Source organism: Trachurus trachurus (assembly GCF_905171665.1).
Source record: "Trachurus trachurus genome assembly, chromosome: 4".
NCBI lineage: Eukaryota > Metazoa > Chordata > Actinopteri > Carangiformes > Carangidae > Trachurus > Trachurus trachurus.
The window spans coordinates 12,978,016-13,003,733 of record NC_139898.1 but is presented as its reverse complement, the minus strand read 5'-3'; the positions used below and the strand labels follow the sequence as shown (position 1 = coordinate 13,003,733).

At 41.3% G+C, this 25,718-nt stretch overlaps 1 protein-coding gene across 1 annotated transcript in view; it reads left to right on the top strand.

Annotated features, from left to right (window-relative positions):
* The window catches only part of polrmt (polymerase (RNA) mitochondrial (DNA directed)), a 44,868-nt gene that overhangs the window by 16,230 nt on the left and 2,920 nt on the right, over window positions 1-25,718 (top strand). Inside the window, exons 10-20 of the mRNA XM_083969923.1 lie at window positions 1,167-1,952; window positions 2,304-2,426; window positions 3,914-4,036; window positions 4,976-5,155; window positions 6,217-6,303; window positions 8,108-8,221; window positions 16,635-16,687; window positions 20,064-20,162; window positions 20,620-20,692; window positions 22,387-22,475; window positions 24,594-24,667. Of these exons, the coding sequence (XP_083826049.1) occupies window positions 1,167-1,952; window positions 2,304-2,426; window positions 3,914-4,036; window positions 4,976-5,155; window positions 6,217-6,303; window positions 8,108-8,221; window positions 16,635-16,687; window positions 20,064-20,162; window positions 20,620-20,692; window positions 22,387-22,475; window positions 24,594-24,667 (1,801 nt within the window). The remainder of the gene's footprint in view (window positions 1-1,166; window positions 1,953-2,303; window positions 2,427-3,913; window positions 4,037-4,975; window positions 5,156-6,216; window positions 6,304-8,107; window positions 8,222-16,634; window positions 16,688-20,063; window positions 20,163-20,619; window positions 20,693-22,386; window positions 22,476-24,593; window positions 24,668-25,718) is intronic.

Sequence of the window (25,718 nt, the reverse complement as noted above, 5' to 3'; positions counted from 1 at the left end):
ACTAATTAATGGTTTCCAAACAAAACAAAAGAAAGAACAACACTATAGATAAGAGCCTCCATCAGATAATATTCATTGTGACTGGAAATTATACAAAATTCATCTTTAAAAATAAAAAAAATGTTGTAAAGTTGAAATTTCCATTAATAAAGAAGAAGAAGAGTAGAAACAAAAAGAAAGAAATACCTGAGAACACTTGACCTTCACTTTGGACAGGAAGAATGGCCTTACCTTGTTACCTTGACCACTTGAGCATCTTCCTATCCAGTGTGAAGCTCTGAAGAGTGTGAACTATAAAATCCTTTCTCCCCCTGTGTGAATTGGCAGGGGGAACAGTTGATTAAGATGAATAGGTTCCAGGATAATCCCTTTTTTAGTGTCCCCTTAATTGGCTTGCTGATTTAGTGCCATAGGACCCTGCAGAGCGATGAGGTGACAGTGTCAGGGGAGAGACAGAAAGGGAGAGAACTGTGGACTTTTTGGACTTGGTCAGATTTGACCAAGAGATTTACTGTAGCAGAATTTGTATTCTTCTGTGTTTTCACCTCTCTCTCTCTCTTTACGCCCTCTTCTCTCTATATGTCTCTTTGGGGGTTAGCCCATCAGGGGAGCTCTCTAATGATTTTACAACACAGCATGCCAGTCAGACTCAGGCAAGCAATACTGTGGTGTTTTATTCTTCTGTCAGGTTACTGTATTTATTTCTTATCATGGTCTTTGTGTTCAGCCCTTCAGTTTCAGGTGTGTTAATAATATTAATTCTTTGACATCAAAGCAAAAAATTGGTATTAGAAAGTCAACATGTTGATATCCATCTGCTGCTCTGCTACTAAGCAGACTTTTGCATAATTAATCAAAGCAAAGGAAACAAAGTTCCACCAGATCATCTCTAGTGTGAAGCAGCATTTTGGTGAGTTTCACAGAGCTATGGCCGTCTAACTGACTTTAGTGGATAGAAGTTATATTTACTACTGGTGAATGATAACACTGGAAGCTTATGTTAAGCCTGGTTGTTTGCAGTGCAGAGATTGTACATTGTTCTTCTTGTCAATTAGAATTGAAATTGCTATGAAACAGATGCCCAAGCAAGCAATTGTCTTCTTTTTTTCTTGTGTCTGTTCATATGAGGTTTCTAAATGGATTTCTCCCGATGTTTAACCCATTAGATCGGCTTCATCAAGCCCCACCCCATCCTCACTCAGATGCAGCAGGAAGCCACGGAGACCAAGCTGACCTTTGACTCCTATGTGATGCCGATGGTGTGCCCTCCTGTGCCCTGGACTTCTGTCCGTTTTGGAGCCTATCTGCTGACACCGACCAAGCTGATGCGCACAGTGGATGGGGCCACCCAGCATGACGTGTTGCTGGAGAAATGCCAGAACCTCCACGCAGTCGTGGACTCTCTCAACCAGCTTGGCTACTGTGCCTGGAGTATCAACAACCCCTTGTTGGATATTATTATTTCCATCTTTAATGATCGGGGTAGTGATAAGCTAGACATCCCTCCTCCCCTGTCAGAGGCCCCCAAAATACCCCACTTCAACCACCAAGACCCCACTTACACCTCCTCTGAGAAGGCCCATATGAAACGAGAGGTGATTAATGCCAAAAAGAAATACAGTGAGATGCACAGCCTGCGTATGGACGCGCTCTATAAACTCTCCATTGCCAATCACATGCGGGATGAGATCTTCTGGTTCCCTCACAACATGGACTTCAGGGGACGTACCTACCCCTGCCCCCCATACTTCAACCACCTGGGAAGCGACGTGACTCGGGCCATCCTCGTGTTTGCCGAGGGGAAGCCCCTTGGTCCCAAGGGCCTGGACTGGCTAAAGATCCACCTAGTCAATCTGACAGGAACCAAGAAGAGGAGTTCACTACAGGGACGGCTGGAGTACGCCAACACCATCATGGACGACATCTTGGACTCTGCTGACAACCCTCTAGATGTCAGTCAATCTTTTTTGATCTTTGATAGCTTACATTCATAGTTACACATGGCAGTTCTTTGTAGACCCTTGTTGGAGTTAGTGGTGCCAAAAAACTCTCAGACTAGTCTGATACACATACTGCAGTGCACTTCAGAGATTTACCAAGACCTGTCATGTTTTTAATTTCTGGAACTTGCATATTAAAGCCTGATCCCTTACTCTGTCACTTGGTAAGGGGTCAATGATATGACAATGACAAAAAATAATATTAATATCTGTCAAAACTCAAAGTAGAATGTAAAAGTCCTTTCCCATCCATGTGTATGTCCACAGTGTAATGTGCCCTGTTCTTGTGTTTGTCCTTCTCAGGGTAAAAAGTGGTGGATGAATGCAGACGAGCCTTGGCAGGCGCTGGCCTGCTGCATGGAGGTAGCCAACGCTGTGAGATCTCCCAATCCAGCACAGTTCATCTCCCACTTTCCTGTTCATCAGGTACCATTAAACATGTGAAACTGTTATCTATTTTTTATAGAGATGCATAGTAATTAGAATAATACACGCGATCTCTGAACAATCTGTTCTTTAACAAGACATTGATTGAAAAGGCAAAGAATGTGAAGATAAATTCATTAATCAGGTGAAACAGAAATGAAAAATATAAAATGTATGGAACAGATTATCTTTAGTAATTTATTCATTTGACAATACCTTCGACCAGTCAGACAGTTCTAGTTTATAGGCTTCTTAAAATAAGGTGTGTTAGTGTCTTGTTTTAGAGGCTGGTTTAGTCGTGCTGCTGCTGGTTTAGAGTTTAAAGTCTCATCCTTTTTACACAAAACAAATCAACACTGGGAATTCAGTGATTTACTCCTTCGAACATACTGTAAGCTGAGGCTTTTCTCTCTTTTTTTTAACTAATGCAACATGGTCTGCGCCTCAGGGCCATGTTAATAACCTTATGTGTATTTAGCACAGGAAACGGCTCCTGTTACTTTTAGTCATTTACATTTCATATAGCGATTTCTATGCTAATTATACCAATAAATTATAAGTCATTGTCATGGCAAATCCCATTATAATGCACCAATTTAAAAAAGAGGAAAAAATGCAAGTGACAATCATTTTCTTGACTCTGGGCTTTTCAACTTTACCACAATGTGAAAGCACACAGCAGTAGTTTGACAGAAATCAGTTAAATCAATCACCTCCTCCCCCACCTCCTTTGAACCTCAACCTGCTCGGTGTCTGTGGATGAAAACCTGTCACATGTTCATCAAATTGATGTGAATGAATGTGCACTGCCTCTGGTTGATAAGCAGATAAGGAGAAGGACAGAATCCAAATAGCCAAAAGTGGTCAGTTTTTATCAGGCTTTTCAATGCAATTACAGAACTTGGATAACGGCCACATCGCGCAGCTTATCTCATTTAACCTGCTCAATGTGGTCGGCAGCACAAAGCATTATATTCACAGTACAGGAAAATAAGTCAAAATAGAATAAATGAATGAATGGACCAATCTTTCAGCTAATTGTGCACAAACCCATTGCATCTTTCCTTTGTCTGGTGCCGAAACCAATCTAGACATTGAATTACAGTAAATGATGCTCACAGATGGTGTGTTAGTCCAGAAATAAGTGCAAAATTCACTCTTTTGCTTTGGGCTGTGTGACATGGTGATATGTTGTTGTTATGAAATATGAACTGCAACTAACAGCTTCAACTTTTCAATGTTTTTTTTTTCTTCTCATTTATTGAGCCAGTGCCCATGTGATTCATCTCACCCCTTCTCCTTTAATACTGTTTTGTCTTTCTTCTCTTTCTTTGTTGTTCTTTCACTTCTACTCTTTTCTTCTCATATCTATTCTTTGTTTTGTTCACCTTTAACCCTTCTCCTAACTGCCCTCTGTAATTCTTCCTCTGTCTCTGTTTCACCTCCTCCACATCACTGTTTTGATCTTCCCTCCACCTCTCCTGCAGGACGGCTCCTGTAATGGTCTCCAGCACTATGCTGCTCTAGGCAGAGATGTTATTGGTGCCACATCAGTCAACCTCATGCCTTGTGATGTGCCCCAGGACGTGTACAGCGGAGTAGCACAGCAGGTCAGCACCAGTGGGCTGTTTTTTGGTTTTGTTCCTCCTCTTTGAAATGCATTTACTTGAAAGGTGCACAAGATAATTGAATCGCAGTTGATCTCAGTGGCAAGGTACATTGCAGTTGCTCAGCTGTTAACAGTGAGATGACTCACTAGATCCCACAGTGAGTGACAGACTGAGAATATATTTTAAGTTTCTCGCTTTAGGTCTTGCATCCAGCAGTGTCCAGTGAGTGTCCAAAGGCTCAACGAGCACATGTGCATGCAGTGCTATCAGTGGGACCAGCTAGATGGGAACATGCGTATCTTTAGGGGGAAATAATTTGAAGTTAATTGTGATGTTCTGACATTTTAGTACAAGAGAAATCGGTAGTGCGCAGAGGGAAAAAGTTTAAATCTTCCGAGCGCGGTTGTATTGTGTGGAGTTGTCAGGAGCCTGGGGTAGTGGGTTGTGAAATACCACATGGCAGGATACCGGGGAAAATAAATCTTGTTTACTTGCAATGATAAGCAATGAAAAACACACGGGTAGTAGAGATTGTATTAGAGATTCTGTAAAGACTAAACCTCTTAATGATTAGTTGATTAATCTATTAGCTGAAAGGCAACAACTAACAAACAGCTGCTATGTTGAATTAATTTCACACAAAACTCGTTGGTATCGATTTGGCTTGTAAGAAACTGCGACAAGCATTTTCCTGACTAACATTCAGCATTCTTACAGACAAACAACTAATTGGTTAATTAAGAAAACATTGTGCAGATTAATCAATAATGGAAATAAATATAAAAATAAATATGTTTCAGCCCAAGTGAAAATACTTCTGCTGAGATGAAGCCCTCCAAAATAAAACACATTTTGATCTGCTCCTGATTTGCATGTCTATTATAATGTGGATTTTTAATGTGTCTGTGCACCTGCAACACATCCACGTGTTTGTTCCAGGTGGAGGAGTTTCGAGCACGGGATGCGGCGACTGGGCTGAAGATTGCACAGGTCCTGGAGGGCTTCATCAGCAGGAAGGTGGTCAAACAGACGGTGATGACCGTGGTGTACGGGGTCACTCGCTATGGAGGGCGCCTCCAGATAGAGAAGAGACTGAAGGAGATTGATGAGTTCCCCAAGGTACTGTGGTGGTGGGGGGTGGTGGCTGAGGGGATTCCCTCACACAGTGTACCATTTTATTTTTAGCATTGTATCAGTGTGGCATGACAGACTGGCCTCTTAGCACAGGCTCTCCTCTATATGGGGCTTTCGTTACGCCTTCCTCTCAAGCTATACATACTGTATACTCCCCCACACGTCCAGCCCAAATGGTCTTGTAATGAAGTACAAGGTCCTCTCTAGTGGGATCTGTCCTCCTTTTCAATTGTCCTCTGCATCTGCATGAAGGCATTTGGACGATGCACTCAAAGGGATTCTAGTGAGTTTGACCTTGACGTGAAGAGTCCCTGCTGCACGGACCATGAGCAGAAGCTTTTAATACTTATTTTAGTCAGGTTTATTTACATATTATCTTGTTGCAGTGAAATAAAATATTGCACTGTTAAATCAGGGAGGCCATGAGTGTAATACAACAATAGGCATAATATTTGATATCCTCTGCACAGCCACTCTGGAGCTATTTTTAGTTCAAACCATTGCACTGCATTGCACATAATTGGTCCGTTGATGGGCACACCCATTCTGTCAGACGACACCATGGCAGGAAAATGGAGGCATTTAATCTTCACTGTAGTGCTCATTGTCTGTCAAATAGCTATATAGTTCCTGACGATAATCTCATTGTCTGTATAGATGGAAATCAGCATGATCCTGGTGCCAGTGTATCTAACATCTCACAGGCAGATCATTGTGCTAAATTACATCTGCATAATGTCCCTAATTGTTTAAACAGGGAATTGGGGAAAAGTGTAATTGTGACTGATTACAGAGGAATGGATGGCCAGAGTGAAGTACATTCAGTCCATTTGATAAGAAAGTAAAAAAAAAATATATATATATATATATATATATATATATATATATATATATATATATATATATATATATATATATATATATATATATATATATATATATATATACTAAATGTCATTAAATTGTGTTCATTTAGAAATGCAGTGGAGCAATAAAAAAGCGTGTTTGAGGAAACAGACCAGAATAATTCTGTGTTTTTTTTCCAGGAGCATGTATGGGATGCATCCCATTACCTGGTTCGACTGGTGTTCAGTGGCTTAAAGGAAATGTTTGCAGGGACCAGAGAAATCCAGGTGAGATGACAACTGTATAAGATGCACACATGCAATTATATTTTATAACCACATTATCATGAAAATACACTCACACTTGTGTGTTGTTAATTGCATAGCAGGCGTAACATCCTGTAAGTGTGGTGTGTTATAGTTAAATTACGCTTTTTGTTTTCTTGCATATGCTGCGCACTATTTCAATTTGGGTATTTAGCAAACACACAATTGTCTACAGTGAAGACAACGCACAATTACACAGGTTTTTTTTTTTTTTTCAGTTTCACTGATAACCAAGGTTTCTCACAGAATCGAGTTATAACTATGTGAAGAATGGGCAGTGCAAATCAATACATTTTAATTAATTAAAAACTCTAGGCAATATCATGATCAGAAACAATGTGTCCAATTATAATCTTGTATTTACTTGGGTTTACATTGATCCTATTATCCAAAGAAATTAGCCTTGAAATCAAACTCAAAGCAACTAACTGCAAACCTACTAAAATTACTTAAATGCCAGAACTGCACATACATAAGTTTAATTAAAACCACATTTCATTTTTGTCATTTGTGGAAACCCACTGGGAAATATTGTTATGAAATTACGGACCCCATAGTGTTCCTCCCATTTCTTACTACTGACCTACTACTGCTTATAGGATGCTACTTTATTGTTATTAATGACTACATTGCTTCACTATTATCCTGGCATCAGCACCCATTCATCACATAGACTCCATTTATAGATGTAGAACGTGCACCTGGTCGGAGTCCCTACATTACCTCCACGGGCAGAGAGGCGTCTGCCGAGCTAATACAGACACATTGCGTGTGTCCTTTAGGGACTGTGTGGGAACGACCCAGTCTGAGATGAAAAATCCCTCTCCCATCATGCCTCACTGCCGACCTAATGTTCCTGTGCAAGTGTGTGTTTATGTGTGTGTACCTGTGTCTTTTAAATAGGTCACATCCTCTTGCATTTCACAGGAGTGAGTTGAAGTAGGATTTAGAGAAAGGTAGCTGATCATTCCTGACCTCCTCTCCTCCAGTCCCTGCGCATTTCCCATCTAATCTGTCAACACTGCTATTCACTTCCCTCAAACCAGTCTCTGTCCACACTTAACTCTCCCTCTCTGTCTGCCTCACCTCAGTCTATCGATTGATCAATCCTCCTATAGCGATCTCTCTTGGTAATCTCTCACTCCAGTTTCTTTGCGTTCATACTGTCTTTTCTACCGTGCCCAGGATATATAGACGCAGGTGATGATGAATGGAGCAGCTTTGGGCCAGACTGCTACCACGAGTTGCTAGGATGTATTCATCTCTGCTCTAGCTCAGTGTGTGTGTGTGTGTGTGTGTGTGTGTGTGTGTTTTGTGAGGAGGCACTTGTAGGACTTTGATACTGCTTCCATTCTTGGAGAGAAACTGTGCCAAACACTTGTTCCAACAGCACTGTTGCTTTACGAATAAGCAACAACTTGTCATTTGTTTCTCAGTAACTTTGTAGCAATTGTAGCCTTGACGATGAGCATGACATGTCTATCATCACTTGATGCTGTAGAGGACAAGGTGGTTCTTTCAAATAACCCTGATTTATTACAGCCTTGAGCCAGTGGAAGGAGAAGACTCCCATCAGCCAAATGTGTGATTTGAACTCACTGAGTGAAAGTTGATTGCACTGATGTCCACATAAACACACTCTTAGAAACACAACAATTAGGTATTCACACTCCTTAGTGGTGAAGTGCTTTGGATATTTTCTCAGTTTGCTTCCTGATCCAGTGCGTGCCCTTACTTTACCTCTGCTGACGTCCATCTGTTGCAGGATTGGCTGACAGAGAGTGCCAGGCTCATCTCCAAGTCTGGCCACACTGTGGAGTGGGTGACACCCCTGGGCTTACCTATCATTCAGCCCTACCATCGCACGCGTCACCAAGTGGTAAGTTTGATCCAAACACCTGTGTGGGGTTCCTTCCTTCTCTCTAGTGAAGCAAAGTTTTAATAAATACGTTGCACACATAGTATGTGTAGGATGAGTCAGGTGCTTTCATACACAATGAAACAACGGTCTTGTCATGATGCAGAAGTATTGGTGCTATTATGAATTTTAACTGGCACAGCTGAAGTTTTAAATTTTCAGTTTTCCACCAACTCAACTCCATTTTATTGGGTTTTTGTGCTTATTTTTCCCCTGTACATAGTACCCCCTGAAACATTGTCATTACTATAGCAACACACTACATAACAGTGGAGGATACAGAGAGAATCCCAATCAGAGAAACTCCTCTACTCCTCCTCAACTGACCATGGCATGCCTTTGCATGTTGCCATGAAAAGTACAGGTGACAGTGATGGTGGGTTTGCTCAGATTGTCTGTTCTGTTTACACAGAAGTTATGATTTTCTGCTGTCTGCTGTTTTTTCCACATCATCTCATGGAATCATTGTGGTAATTCAAAAATTTACCAGGAACCAGGTACCTACAACTTTTGCACAAGGGGAAACCAAGGAAAGGTGACTACAGCCTAGTTGAGCCAGTGCCACGCTGTGGAAAAGGGCTTAATATCAGTAGTAGCAGAAGAACCTACCTGCAGCATAGTTTTCCACCCTGGACACTATAGCCAAATACAGACCTGTCTGCATTTTTTTGTGCCTTCAGAAATGATCTAACTGACCTTTCTGTGTCCTCTTATATCTTCACCTGTTTACTTCTGTATTCTTCTCTTTGTCTCAGCTTTCACAACGTACAAACTCTCACAACTGACCTTTTCATACTATTTCCAACTTCTTGACTCACACAAATACAATAGAAACTCATGAATCTCTCTCATGATGACACATACCAGTAATAGAAACCCTGTTGTGTATCAGCCTAGTGCTGAAGCATAAAGTGTGTTAGATTTGATCCATCATTTCCATGAGGTACAGCGGTGATTACACTTTCACTGTAATCATCATTTCACAGTGCAATTTCCACTCATTATGTTTCATCGGGCTCTGATGGAATTTCTGATTAAGCTGATAATAAATCAGGTTGGCTAGTTAGCTGTGGGCATACAGTAAGCCTTTGCACACATAGTGCATGAGCCCAATGGGTATTTACGCATAATTGCGGGAGTACTAGAGGCAGCTGCTTTCCTAATAGCAGCCAGCTATAAATCTAGTTAAATTTCAGTAATTTCAGTGTTTTAACTAAGTGAGGACAAGCTGTTGACCTCACAAAACCATTATAAGGGGTGCCAATGTGCTTAGGCGAAATTACTTTGCACCAGATTTTTATCGAGCTGATGAACATGGCTGGCCGACCAGGTCTTTAAAAACAGTTCAGGATCTCTACCTGGGAAAAATTATGACTTAAAGTTTCAGCATTGTGAGAGACTGGCAGGCTGTCAAGGCTTACTGGCCTTTTTTTTCCAGACTAATATCTAAAAGTAAAAAGTGAGCATGTGAGATGGACAGTAATGTAGTCAGACTTTGCATTTAGAGTGTCCACAAGCCCCCTTGTTTTAGCCACAAAATAGTTTTACTCAAATTATTTACTTCTTATTTTGTCTCTTTCTCTTGTTAGTTATTTTTCTGCTGCTGCACAGAAAGCACAGCCCCCTTAAAATAATTATGGTGTCAGTCCTCTCTCACACAGGACAGCCAAATTATCACGAAGCCTTGAGTACTGGATGCTTTGTGAGTAGAATGTCCCAGCGGGTCTTTCCAAGTCTCGATAGGTTTGATGTAGGAGTGCAGCTGTGATTGCTGTGAGTGGCCCGACTTAAATGGAGCTAAACAACATCAGTAGAGTTACTCGTCACTATGGAGATCCTGACAGTAGCACGTCTTAGAGATAACATGTCTGTGTGCCACACGTCTGACGATAACATGCCCTTGTGCGTGTTTGTAGATGGAAAGAAAACGCCTGCGTATGTGTGTGTATGGTTGTGTGTTATTGTATAAACCACATTCTGGACTCCAGTGTCCTTAAGCTCATTGACTAAGTTAAAGGAGGAGACAGACATATAGCATATGCCAAGTACAGGCAGACAGCTAGCGCATAGGTTGGCCCAGCACGCCGCCTGCTCTTTTAGTATGACATCAAGCAGAAGGTTAGCTTAGAGGGGGTGTGACACCTCCTAAGCAGGTGCAAGAGAGCGAGGGTGACAGATGGCGGGTCCCTGTGGGTGCACAGTTCCCTTGATTTGATCTGCTTCTTTAAACGTCCTGCAGGGACAAGGTAGATGATTAGCTTGTGTGATTTTTAAGGTCCAACGTTGAATAAATGAATTCATGAATGATGAGATGACTTCATGGGCGTACAAGGTTTTAGCTTTAACATTTCATAGATAACTTTATTCATCCCCTGTGATAATTCTCTAATCCAGTTGCATCACTAACCAACAAAAATGAAACTAACTTGCAGGAAAGGTCACCTTTTCCCTGCGTTGCTGGATTAAATTCAATCTACCAGTCTCCTCTCTTCCTCTTAAATCCAAGGCCACAGTGTTTGTGAGGGTCGTTAGTAATTAGACTCTAGATAGAGTGGGAAGATGAAGTGTGATGCACAAACTGAAAACCAGGAAGGGGAGAGAAAGTGGCTACAGCAGCATCACGTAATCAGACAGGGGTGTTTTCGCATGAGCGGATCTTTGGGCTTTTGTTTTCTGGTTCTTTTCAGTGCGCAGAGACGGATCAGTACACGTGACGCCCGCCTGTGAAATAGTATTTTACACAGCTGATGGGAGGTGAGAGAGTTTGAATAGGATGAAGTATCTGAATGGCGCATGAACATAGGGGAGGATGCATAACCGGATTTAGAGATACTAATCGGATCAGAGGTCACTCTGGCTCTGATTCTTCGTTAATTTTCATTCATAACCCTGCCAGGCAAGGTTACAGTGAGATCTCACTCCCAGCGGGTGGTGTCACCAGGGAGTCATCAGCTGGATTGGCTGGATTTGACTGGATTTGTGAGTTTATAGTGTTACCAAAAGATTGCGATCTAATGTCCTCTATGTGGAAAGAATCAGTTTGTGTTGGGGTTTGGTGGTAATTTCCCTGGACATCAATGGACTGTGCATAATTTCTTATTAGTACAAAATGGTAAATACAGTAATTGTTTGTAGCCTGTAGCAGCATACATAAATAGGTCACTGTCAACATTAATTAATAGTTAAAGCTACAGTGTTACAAGCCCCAAGAGCTAATACCTTCTAAATAAAAGTTTTTTTTGAAGGGTTATAAAACAACAGACTCCTGGGCACAAACAGGAAAACAATCCTGACTGAATGAAACTGAACACATAATATTAGCTTTGTGTTTTTCTGTGGTCATTGTGTGTCTCTTTAACATCCCTATGTGATACTTTAGCATTATCTTTGTAGTTTATTTGATGTTATTTTCTGGTCACTTAAAGGGATAGTTCACTCAAAATTGAAATCACTCCCCCTCATGTCAACTAAGGGCTGGGAGAAGTTTCAGAGTCCTCTGTGCCTTCTCTGAGTTACAGTGGGGCTCCATGCAGCACTGCATGTCCATATGACGGTTGCAAATGGATACCACTTTTCTTCGTAACAAAAAGACACACCAATAAACATCCAAATACCTCCATAGTGCTCGTATGTAATGTCCGTCTTGTATTGAAGCCCCGAAATGCGAAATTGTTCTGAAAAAAGATTTGGACGGACCAGGAAGAGGAGCTTCCGCTGCAAACAAACTTGAAATATAGACTTATTTAACCTGTAACTCAGAGAAGCCACGGATAACTCTGAAACCTCTCCCAGCCCTTAGTCGACATGAGGGTGAGTAGATAATGAGTGCAATTTGAATTTTGGGTGAACTATTCTTTTAACACCATGGACCCCCAGACCTGTGCCCCCCAAGGCCGTTAGTCTACCTCATGTCAGAATTCTATAGATCTGTATTTCCGTTTCCATTCTCATCTTGCTGACTTTCTTTGCCAATGTCATGGCCTGTCTTTCTGGCTTTCTTTTCCTTTGAACAGAGGCAGGATTACAGCAGACTCGGATAAAGTCACAGGGCCGCTACGATTAGCCTGTACAATGAGTGTGCTTTTAATTCCAATTCTGCACAAGTTCGTGTTTCTAAATGTCGGCGTGATGTCCTCCATGCCTCCCTTTGCCTCGGAGAAGAAGCGAGTCGTTCCCAGGGGCAGCATGATGTTTCGTTGATCTTGCAGAATCCTGTGGCATTTTGGGGTGAAATAATGAATGCAGTTTGAATTTCAAGGACATCCCCAAGAGGTAGACAAAGAAAGTTTGGGAGAAAGAAGGTCTGGAAAGGTCAGTGGAAGTGTGGCGAGACTCAAGGGTGTGTGCAACTATGAGTCTGCATCTGTCTCCATTTGTCTTCAGGGGGAAAAGTCAAGGTAGTGGGCCGGGTGACCTGGAACAGCAGAGAAAGGAGGTGTAGCACAGAGAACTGCTTCCTCTTGAGCAGATGAGACGTGATATTAACCACTGTGTGATGAATGGGGATTCCCCCTCTTGGCAGCAGTGCCTTTCCGTGGTTTCCGATGGCTGCATCTGAACTGCGGCTCTCATGTGATTTAGACTACAGGAGCCTATTCCCTACACACACACAGCAGGGTTAGCCAAGGACTCATTCATCACAGCCTCAGGGTTTGAGTCAGAAGTTGTACACGGATCATGCATGTATTCATTATAATGAACAGGACAACATTGTACGGTAGTGACCTCATTTAGAGCGTGACAGTCCATTACTCACATCAAAGGTAACCTTCATTTCTCTCACCCTCAACCCTTTTTAAGTCACGTTCTCACCGTTCCCTCCATCGTACTGATCCGTTAGGACACAAAGACAGGACATTAAGAGCGTAATGATGGACAGACCCCCCCCCCATGAGTCCTCCAAGAGCAGTGATGGATGAGATAGCAGCCATGAGTTTAACCACGTAGAGTTTCTATTTTAAAACCATTTTTAAAAATTGTGTGATTCTGTCATTCATCACACAGCAACCTTCAAGCGATCCACTGAAACCGCCAAACAAAGTAGCATGCTGTCCGCTGAAGCTTGCTTTAATGTACTTCCATCCATCTGAACACCTGTGACTTTAATGTTGTTACATCTATGCCTTCTTTTGATGTCAGAGATTTAATTTTACAGCAGATCTGTCCTACAGGAAAATCAGTTACAAAGATATAATAAAGCTTGTGTTTTTGTTTCCACAATTAAGATTAGATGTTGAAAAAATTTGATATGTAACTTCATCTTAATGCAATTTCGAAAAGTAGATTTTAGATTTAGACAAGTTTAATCTTTTTGTATGGTACAGTTTTTAACAATGCTGCTAGCATGATCCTTGGGATGGCAGGGTTGTTAGTTGTTTGCTTGCTGTTCTGGAGATGTTGCGTTCACAAGGCCCAAACTATATTTGGTAAAAAAAAAAATTAAAAATCCAACCAGAATTATATCAGTTTGTCCTAAGGTCCATGTGAGCATTAGCTAATGATTGCCAGTAACTGTTATTGCTATTTTACATGTTAAATTAGACTAACTTTTCCAACATCAACTGACCACATTTAGGCTTCAACAAGTGGTAATGAAACCGCCCCAGAGACACTGAATAATGGAACAGTGGTTTAACTGGGATATGAAAACATTCACAGCTTGTGTGTTGCATTCACTTTAAACGTATGTCATGTTGCCATCAAAGATTCACTGAGCACACAGACACTGTTACCAGTTCCACCTAAAAGTCTCACCTAATGTGATATATTCTGTTTCTCTACATTTCTGTTTAGACTAATTTTACTAAAATCAATAGCCAGAAACATTGAAATGGCACTGAAACTGAATGGGGTCTAGTTGGAATTGTGGAGGGATGAGCACTGAAAGGTGTCCTCACTGTTCCTCCAGAGAATAATAGTAGATGTATTAAATACAAGGTTATTAAAGGTTATTACAAAATGTCAGAATGCCAGTGGTCTCCTGTGCTGTGTTATTTGAATTATGGATGATGAACAAGTTGAATTCAAAGACTCCATCCACTGACAAAATTCAGATTTCTTTTTTCACTGTGTAAGTGATACGAGTTGATCTACCTCTCGTTTCACCTACCTCACGGCCCACACAGGAGATCTAAACCCATACTATATAAGTCATATATAAGTCACAGCTCTCACAATGCTGCATAATATGAATCAAATTGTTCCTTTATTGTGTCTGTGATGCAATTTCATGTATTTGACCTTAAAAACAAGCAGCAGAATGCAAAATTTTCAGAGCCCATTAATAATTTGGAAACAAACACATTTTCTATTCATTCATATGATAGTGGGATCTTGTTCTTAGCAGTAACGAACAGTAATGAGGTCTAATGGCTTTTCCCCCCAAAACAATAAACACAGTTTTCAGAAATCAGAGTACAGATACCAGATCTAAGCGTTTGTAGCACTCTGAATGTAATTTAATAGGCAAAACATTTCCCACGCCAAAGCTGTTTCCCATCAGTGAAAAAGTGTGTGCAGGCAGAGCAGACTTGGAGACACCTAGATACATTAGTGCACGATGAATGCAAGGTAAACACACTAATGCAGTGTGCTCACTTTACAAGGAGTTGGCTGTCTGCTGCCAGTCATATCTCTTTCCTGACGGTAGCCTTGTCGTTCCCACCCAGGCTCTGTTCCAAGGGTCAGGGAAAGAAAGCCCAGTCGCAGATGCCAAGGCACGGCTGTGTGGAATGGACCCCTCAGTGCTTGGGAGATTAGGGCGCTAAGTCTTCTCTCCATTAAGAACAACTGTCAGTGACGGCTTGGGTGTCTTAGAGAGAGCGTTAAAAAAAACCGACAGAATGAAGAAAACAGCAGAGATGAAACGGCGGTGTCCCCTGGTGTTCTGTGGGTATTGGCAAAAAGGCTTCTGCTGAGGGCTGATCACTGGGATTAACGGGCTCATAGAAGTTACTCTACAAGTTCTTACTAACACAGGCTGTGTAATTAACAAGGTAGTAGGTTTGTGTTCAAATATGCTCTTCTCCTTTTCTTACCTTCATCTTCCTAGTATGATAATGAATCACTTTGACTGATTTCCACCTACATTTATTAGGCTGTAATCTGGTGTCATACTCTCAGTTCCTGAAGAAAAACTTTCCCCTCCCTGCCTCTCCTTCATGTCTATTGTCAAAGTGCATCATAAACTAACTGCACCCCCTGCTCTGTCCATGTGTGACTGTATTCGTTTGTGTGGGTGTATAGGACAGATGCTAATGCAGATGAGTCTTGAGTGTGCAGGTGTAAAGTGAGAACAGGGCCCCTATGAATTATTGGTGCAGGAAGAGGCCACCGTTAAAGATTCACCAGTTTCCAGGTGACGAAGAAATAAAAAACCCCATTTCCTGGAATCTTTACAGAAAGCATTTAAGTGATTATGTTGTCCCAGGCGTGACAAGGTCATTGAATTGCTCACACGCTTCTCACTGACCCACAAGCTTCCCTTTACACAGCAGACCGCTTTCCCTAGAACAATACACAGCGCTATAACCGACTCCCAAAAGCAGTACAATGCAGCTCACTATAATCTGTTTGAGCCAAGACCCACTGGGATGCTAAAAATAATATGCCCTCATGGGATGCTGTAAAATAAGTATGGATAAAACAGCTCAACCCTGGACCTTTCCACGACATGCTTTAATGACATTTGGTAGAATAACCATTAATCCCAATTTGAAATACTCTATCTTTTTTAATCCGCAAGAATGGCTGCTACAGCATCAACTACAAGAACTTAATTTAGTCACAGCTTTTAAGGTTCAAGTCTCCTGCGATGAGTTTCGGTTCCTGGCTCCTTGTGGTCATTGACCTAAATAAGCAGCTGGGGAATGTAACATGGATGGATGGATGTAATTCTGTGTTGTCAACCATGTTTTGATTTTAAATTAGTTTCCTTTCACCCCAGATTCTGGTCAGGTAGGCTGAGAATTTACCGTGAACGATTGTACAGTCAAAACTGTGGCTTGAAAAAAAAAAATGGTTTAAACTTTAGTTTGATTACAGTTTGAGCATGTTTTGTGCATCAGGTGAAGTTATTTATGACGGCATAAGTTATGGATCTAAATCTAATGTTTAAACCAATCTCAAATCTCAAAATTGGATATGTTTATCTTAGAAGATGAAAACTTTAGAAACTTGTGATGAAAATGTTTCTCTACTTTCTGATATTTTACCACATGAAAGAAATATTCAGTTTAGTCCAAATACATTTCCTTTCAAAACTTTAGTGATAATACATGTCACTCAAGATTCATGTCTGAACCTTGAGTCATCAGCCTGATGGAGGTGAAATCGTTAACCCTCTCTGCTCTTTGTCTCTGTTTTGTCTCTCCAGCTGAAGAGTACCATACAACACATCAACCTCCAGATCAACCATGACATCAAAGAGTAAGTTGTCCTGTATTTAACAGCTGTTTCTGCCTTTTTTCCTCTCTTTCTTTCACTAACACTGACCCACAGCAGATCCTGTTACCACTGCACACTCTCATACACTTATTGACATTCTGTTTTAAAATTGTGCCACTTTATCCAGGAGTTAGGTCACTAACATCAGACTGAGGATAACTGGTGGGAGACAATGTGTTCACAGGAGGGTCTATTAAGTTGTCATTGACTTCGCATTTTCATAATGCAGCTTTAGACACTTGAAAACTTTGTTTTTAGCTCTTAGAGGTAAATGAAAGTTAAAAAGTCAATCGTCCTTTTGAGGTAATTAGCTTACATTCACTGGAACCTTAGTGGCACAGGAGTGTTTTCTCTAGTGGATATTTTCACTAATTACCCTTTCAACCTTATGTGTAATTTTGCATTTGTCACACATGAGGAAATACCATCCAAAGTTTAGATACTTTCAAAGCATAGTTTCACATCTCCCATTATTGATAAAGAAGATTTTTCTAATGGAAAATATTTCAAATAAGTTAAACTTTGTCCAGGGGGAGTCACTTATAGCTTCACTTATGAAGCTGTGAGAAATAGATTACTGTACTTGTTGCAAGAAGGATATGTCACACATACATCTGTTGTTTATACTGCTTATTGATGCACAGTCACGGGGGGCCAGAGCCAGTCCCAGCTAATACAGGGTGAGGGCTGGGAAGGTCACAAGATGTCAGTGGGCCTAATGTGCTTGTCTTTTGACTGAGGAAGAAGCCAAGTACCCAGAGAGATAACTTGACATAAATGTTCTATACATTTCCAGTAATGGGTTAGAGTTCAGTTACATAGTGGTAGTCCAACTTTCAGATTGATTAAAAAAAAGAGAAAAACCTCCTAAACATCATCAAATAAACATATAATTATGTCTTTGTGTATCTTTAGTGCGTTTCCACTTCTGAATGGATTATAGCTAAATGTGCAATTGTTTTACCCCGATCACCAGTGAGTGAGTATCTCCAATCTTCCAGAAGAAAGAAGATCATGATTTCTAGCTGAATATATTTGTGCATTCTGTGAATGAGGCAGGAGAGAAAAATGTTTCCATCATTTTAAAGTGGAACTATGCAAGTCTGGTCGCTTTTCCGCTGTTTTTCTAACCCTCCTCCTGGCCATGTGCATTTGTTTACAACGAAGCCGGCAAAAAATCAATACATAGACCAGTGGATATACAATGTTACAACGTGTATATCTGTATAGTCTTAACTGTCATAAACAAAAGATTACGGGTTACAGAGCGCATTTGTGTCGCCGTGCGCAGAGACGAGAGCTGGGACACCGGCGCGGCGACCAAGTACTACACTGATGTTGCAACGTTGTAGTTAACTATCACAATTACTCCAGAGCTTTTTAATTAAGGTAAAAATGAAGTATAGCCACAGGAAAAATCCTGCTTATTTCCTCTTTAAGAGAGCAGGCAGAGGAAGAATGATAGAGGTGAACAGATGACAAAAAGCGACCGACGGAGAGTCAGCAACGGAGAGGTAGGAAGACATAAGAGCACGGAAGACAGAGATGGCAAAGAGTGACAGCCGTCCTCCTCAGTCAGATATCTACAGTAAAGACACAGCAGCTGGATGTTGTCACACCAGGCAACACTGGTGGAGAGAGAGAGGCCAGAGTGATGCTTAGGAAGGCTGTCTTGTCGGAAACTTGAAATGTGCTGTCAGAGAGAAACTATCACACAGCCTGACACTCTGAGCTAAACTTGACACAATCGGCACGGCTCTGATTTTCTCCAGCTCTTCCTTCCACACACACTCATAAACACACACATAAATGAGTCAGTGCAGCCACAATTACACTTGTTTTTATTAATGATCCCAAAAAAGCTCATTCACCATTAAACTATGTGAATACAGGTAGAGCTGAAGCAGTGACATCCTTCATTTACTCCAATCAAGCCCTTGTTTCTTGCTATTTTGGTCCATCCATCTTTTTTTGATTATTCATCCCTCTTTTTTGTGGAAAAAAACATTAAATTCTGAGCTCAGTGCCAACTCACTTGTGACATGAAGTGAAGTCTCATCCTGCTTGTGTGCTCTGTGGGGAGAGCAGTTGAACTTGAGAGAGCTGTGGTTGCTAATCCTCACCGACTCACTGCCTACTGACTATGCACCTTTCCAGTCTGGCAGGCCAATGGGATTTCAAGGTGACATGTTTGATTTTTGCATGAGCAGAGCTGCGAGACAAAGGAAAAGCAGTAATAGAAAGGGGCAAGTCTTGTTCTGTACCGCATACAGCTTATTTCCAGGAATCTTATTTTTTGTCCAGCTCAAACCCAGAACAGCAGCACAAACCCCACAGTGATCATACTGTAACTTTCCCAAGCCAGAAGGAAAACAAGCCCACCAGAGTGTGTGTGTGTGTGTGTGTGTGTGTGTGTGTGTGTGTGTGTGTGTGTGTGTGTGTGTGTGTGTGTGTGTGTGTGTGTGTGTGTGTGTGTGTGTGTGTGTGTGTTGTGTGTGTGTGTGTGTGTGTGTGTGTGTGTGTGTGTGTGTGTGTGTGTGTGTGTGTGTGTGTGTGTGTGTGTGTGTGTGTGTGTGTGTGTGTGTGTGTGTGTGTGTGTGTGTGTGTGTGTGTGTGTGTGTGTGTGTGTGTGTGTGTGTGTGTGTGTGTTCTAGCTTTGGGTTTGGCCCAAGCTCTCCCCACTCTGTCAGCGTTTCCATTAGAAGAGCGTTCTGGTCTGTGGCAGCCCAGAGGATTTGAATGGCGCAGGCTCAGGGTAATGACAACATGGGGATGCAGATTGGCAGGGTGTTTATTTTACTGCCAGCTTCATCTTCAGTGACAGCACCACTGCATTTATATTACTTTGTAATATTTTTTAAATTTTACGTCTACATTTGCATGCTCTCATATTTGACTATTGTTTGGAGGATGGCGAGTCCCCCAGGGGTCGCATAGCAGAAAGTAGATATTGATGTTAAAATCCTTGCATACAGACAGTCTGACTTATCACACAGGTGTGACTAATAATATTCATGGTGCAATCTTTGATAATATCATTATTACACCTGTGCTTTTCCTGCTCGTGTTTTTACATTTCATTTGTGGTTCTATTAAAACAAAGTCTGTTGCTGAGCTTCTGACCCTCAAGAAATAAACACGGTGAAATTAAAGAACGGGGTTGCATGCCCTGAAGTTTATATCATGCACGCACACGTGATGATACGCATTAGCTTTCCTCATATTCAACAACGTGTTTTAATAAATGAGGTTATAGAGAAGGTTTCTTAATTAGAAGATAAGTGTTTTCTGCTTGTTTGTTTTCAGAAAGGCCAAAGCAGTTTTTAAATGTCTTTCTCGGTTTTCTGTCTCATCGCAGGAGGCCGGACACAGTCAAACAGAAAAACGCCTTCCCACCCAACTTCATCCACTCTCTGGACTCCACACACATGATGCTGACTGCCCTCCACTGCTACAGGTATCATTTAATACGCTGCAAGCACTAAGTGAATATTTTCCACACCTCCAGTGAAACATTTATCCTCGTCACATCTCTTGTAGCCGATCCAGAGTCATTTTTCCAAAGGCGGTTTGTAATATGCCTCTGAGATTGAGTCTGTGTATGCATGACCTCAAATGGCTTTGAGAAAGTACCCTCTCATCTAAAATGTAATTATCACCTCAGATAGGTGTTGTGCGATGTGCTTTGTTATATAAGCTCATTTCACAGAATCGGTCTCTGGGCAGGTGTGATAATTCATGATGGAACAATGGCTTTGAATGAATAATGAATATCCGATATGGTTTAAGCAGTTATTGTCTGTGCAGTGCAAGTCTGTGCATTTCTTTTTTTTTTTTTTTTTTGGCCAAGTCTTCCTATTTCAATGTCATTGTCTGCTCCTTCTTGAATCTTCTCCCTCTGATTTTAATCCCAGCGCTGGTCTGACATTTGTCTCCGTTCACGACTGTTTCTGGACCCACGCCCTCACTGTGGACACCATGAACAAGGTATCAAATTCACAGTACAACCTTTTTTTTTAAACTTTTTTTTTCTTTCACTATTCTTCGTCCTTATCATCCTCCCACAGCTGTTTCCATCCTGTCTGATCATGTATCACGGGGGTTTTGTATTCTGCTCTTTTTGCTGATTAATTGAAGCTAAAGGTGGCTTTGCACACGTGACTCCGTACATCTGATCCTGGCTCCTCTTCCGTCTATTTCTGGGACATGAGAATGATTGCATGTGTTTGTCTTCTCAGCTTGTTTTAGCACTCTTCCAGTGGATCCTAGTGATAAAAATAAAGTGTGGCATCACTGGTGGCATGAAGCGTCATCTTTGCAATGCCAGTAAAACAAACGTTATACCTTCACTGCTGCATAGACTTACAGGGTGCTGACTGCAGGGAGCTGCATCAGACAGAGCCTGTCTTGCTGGATAAATGAGTGTCTGCGCCCGCCTGCTGAAAGTAGCTTGTCAACAGGCCCAGGCTGAGACACAGCACCGCTTAAAATGGACCAAATTACCATAAAGCCCCAATTGTCTGTATCAGTTTTATGCCCCCACCCAATCTCAGAGGAGGTACAACCAATGAAGCATTTATTACATTTATTTAGTGCATTTATTCTCTCTCATTCTCTCGATGTGTGAGTATACACCTTCCTCATTACATAGGTAATAGGTAAACAGCAGAAGAGTGGAGTGCTAAATATCTAAGTGAGCACCTAACCACTTTAATGGCAACTGATCCTTCCTTGATCCTTCATCTATCCATTTTCTTCACTGCTCAGTTCCTGTTCAGCTTGAGTTTTTGTTTCTTAAACTGGGGGGAAAAAACACAAAGCATTGGATGGATTTTTTGAGGTCAGTGTCTTGGATTTTCTCATCCTGGTTCTAAGCTCTTTAACAGTTCTGCCCAGGGACGGTCCAATGTCTATTCAGAGGGTTTTTTTCCCTCATAACCATCAGAGCTGGTCTTGGTTGGCATTTTTCCTGTTTTTAAACTAGCTGGCATCTACTGTAAAGATGCAGTGACATCTTAGTCAACACATTCACCTGTTGAAAGTACCGGTAATTACACCGTTTTTCAGCATGTTTCTATGTCTAAATATTCCAAATATACTGTATGAGTTATTCTTACATTAAGGCATCGTACAATGAGTGCTCATTCTTGCAACTTTAGTGTTCATAAATTAGAAATTGAGCTGAACAATTGTTATTATTAGAAATCACAGTATGGCCAAGTGCACTAACAAAATTACAGGAGTAGTAGATGAGAGAGTAGATGGGTAGATGAAAAATTATGATTGAAACATTATGGGTGTCTCAACAGAGATGTCTCACTCTACAAATCATAATCTCCAGATGTGAAGAAATGTGTGTGTTTTTCTGTTTGATGCAGTTCTTTGCATAAACCACATCATCATCAATATAAAATGCAAACAACCATTCCCACCAAACCTTTCACTCGTATCACGATCACAATATCTGTTAAAATAATTCCAATATATTCTTTGGTTTGCATAATGTTCAGCTCTAAAGGGAAACCTTACATAGAATAATAAATAATAGATAATAACACTCACCTCCATCCATCTTTTAGCAGGTCACCAGGCTGGGATAGTCTGAGGAGCTTCTCAGTCAAATCGTCATCAAACCAGAGTAACTCGGAGTAAACGCTCTCTCCTATACCTTCTCTTGCCAGGTTTGCCGAGAGCAGTTTGTCGCCCTGCACAGCCAGCCAATCCTTCAAGAGCTGTCCAACTTCCTGCTACACAAATACTGCCCTGTCCCGTAAGTGTTCACACCTACATGCTGCAACAATTTATATTGTGTGCATACAGAATATATACGTCTCAAGAGCAACACAGGTTATTCACAGGGATTTCAGAATAAAATCCCAATAGTCCAAGAAAATGACATCATAAATAATATTTTTTCCTCAATTATACAAGTTTTGACATTGTTTGGAGCCAAAATCAATCAAACTCAATGAAAATGTGATTACTTGTACTGTACAGCCCTAACGAGGACCCAGGTCTTCTGGGCTGGTAAATAGTCTGTTGTAAAGCAATCATGTCTACCAAATTCATGAAGTTTTGCATAATTCAGCACCATGTATTTTAGGTTTCAATTTGATTTTCAATTGTGGCCCTTCACTTACTTTATCAGAGTCAGTATGGAAATGAATATTGCCCACCCCTGATCTAGAGTATTTAAACTTGATGGTTGCATTAGAGAACAGCAGCAATAGTTACGTATGTGTAGAGTGGTGCTGAATCTCATATTTTTTACTTATATTGTGTTATTTGTTTATCCCGAGTTAAGTAATGTAACCTAACCTGTAATATGTTTTACACATTGCAGATGGGGAATATAAATTGGCTGCTGTTTGAAAAAAAATCAGTCAAAACATTTTTTTTTCTTTTAGCCCTGTATTTATCTATCTGCCCCCATTTCATAGTATCATCTGTTAAATAGCAAATAATGATTGGCATCCAATGTCTATGTTTAAGGAAAATATAACATAATATAAAAAAATGATTATATAATAGTTACATGTTCATATTTTTTACACTTTGTTACCCCCACCTGCAATCTATCCCTCGTTTTCTGTTTGAATTGCTCTTACACAACAAACCATCATTGCGTTCAGTCTCTGTCTGTGTGTTTATGTGATACTGTGTCATCTCTCTGGACTTTTATGGTATAGACACTGAGCATTTGCCTCCCAGTTGCAGAAACATTGTAAATCAGTTCAAACATAAGATACACACACACACGAGAGGTTATAAGATCGTAAAAGTTATGAGTGTGCCAGAGTTGTTCCTCTAGTCGTCTGTAGTCATCTGTGGCATTGGATATAAAAAGATTTTTTCTCCCTGTGTATCTGTTTGACTGGCCTCAGGCTGAGTTATGCTCATCATCTGACTGTGTGTCTCTCTCTTTGGGATAATTGGACACCATCTCCACAGCCTTTACTCCACAACAGCAGCCCTCGTCCTCTTTGTCTTTCTCCCCTCTCTCTGTCTGTCTCTCTCTCTCTGCCTTAACCTGGCAAACATATTATTCATTCTAGTAGACACCAGAGAGAAACACATGTGGGATTACAAAGACATATTGGGTTGCTTCCCTTTAGGGTTGCATGGTGTTGGGACGAAGCGAGTGCTGTTTTGCTCACTTCTCTCTCTCTCTCTCTTTCTCTTTTCTTCCCTCATGGATAACCTGGGTGATGACTATAAGATGACAAATGCATTTTATGTCTGTGTTAAAACAAAATTGTCACTACAAATAATGCGTCACTCTCTAACTAAATTATGTGTTTGTCTGTTGATCTCCTCAGCTCTTTAGTCACAGCTCAGCACCTACACACAATAAGCACCACTTGATTACAATTAACTGCTCACTGTGTGTGTGCCAGAGAGAGACAATGTGTGTGTGTGTTTGTGTGTGTGTGCACGGTACAAACATGGTTATTTACATTAATGGGAAACAAGTCACGTATCATCTTGACATTTGCATGAGCAATCTTAAAACCATTGTCCACTGTCACAACCCTAGTGCTAACTGTAGTCATAGTTTCATATTATTAGTGAACCATTGGGGTCCTCACACATTGAGAGGTATTACACATCACACATTACACGTATTATTGAATTAGTCCTGGTTCAAAGGCGGAGCTGACGGTTTGATCTGTAAAACAACTCAACTCCTAACTACGTAACCTGAACAACCATAAATGCAACATCCAGGTGTGAACTACCTGAGACCACCAGTCATCAGAACTCATGAAGCCATATGAATTTCCCCCAGAAGTTACCCGAAAGCCGGGTTTCCGTCGATTCAGCGCCCCACAGACACTTTCCACTGAGAGTTAACGTCTTGACTTTTCATTCTCTCCCTCTGGTGCAGGACTGAAGCCAAGAACAAGAAGTACCAGGAGTACAGGAGGCTTCTGCTGCTGCTGGCCAAAGTGCCCCAGACAGGTCAGTTTGTGTGCACAGACTCCAAACACGTGGCCTCACTTGAGCTGAGGTATTGTTTGGCAGTGCCAACCAACATACAAGGTGTTGCGTTGTTCCTAATTGGGTTGCAGAGGACTTGTGTGTCCTGAAGCGCTGTTTGAGGTTAGCAACAGGCCTCTCTGCTGTTATTGAACTGGCTTTTTTTTTTTTTTTTTGCACAATGCTATACTTTGTATCCTGTTTTATAATTAATCATTGTCATGGGTGTTTTGTGATTTTTGGCACGACTGAGCAGCGCAACAACAGACACGGATTGTAGTTGCTTCTTGTCTGTACATTCATCCCACTGTCTGTAGTTGTTTGTGAAGCTGCCTGCGTTGCCCAGAGAGCTGTCTAAATAGGAAAAAGTCATTGAGTTTGGCTACAATTCAATTTCCAGGCTTACGCAGAGCCACGAGTGGGTCCAGATTTCCCCCATTTTCCACTGACGCCACTGTAAGAGTGTCTATTGTTGTCCACAGCGGCTGTAATGTACAGAGGCAGCATCTCTCTTGTCAGTCAGGTGGACGGGGGCTTTGCTGTTATGTAACGTCTCACTCTATCTCCATCTGTACACTAACTGTGAGCTTGGCACTGACAGCTGGGTTGTATAAATTTATTATTGTTAATTGTGTCCCTCCTCTGCATAATCAGCTTATGTGGCTGAGACCAGTCAGGTGTGCTCCTGAGTCGTGTGTGTTTCAGTGTGTGTGTGTGTGTGTGTCCCTCAATGCAATTCATGCAGTGAGTTCAGTGTTCACTACCACACCCACTGGATCACGGTTTAAAATCCATTATAATCTTCACAATGGAGGATCCCTAATTGATTAGTGCAGCGATTGAGGTCTGGGTGTGTATTCCAGCTGGAGATCAGATAAATCAGGTGCATTTATGACCACAGACCTGAAGGAAGTTATTGGCTGACTTTGACACTGCGGCTGTTTGTTCAGGCTGCTCGTAAACAGTGATGTTTTCTAAAGGCAGTTCTCAAGGCAGCCAAGAAACATGTCTTTTCACCTCTGCGGCATGTGCC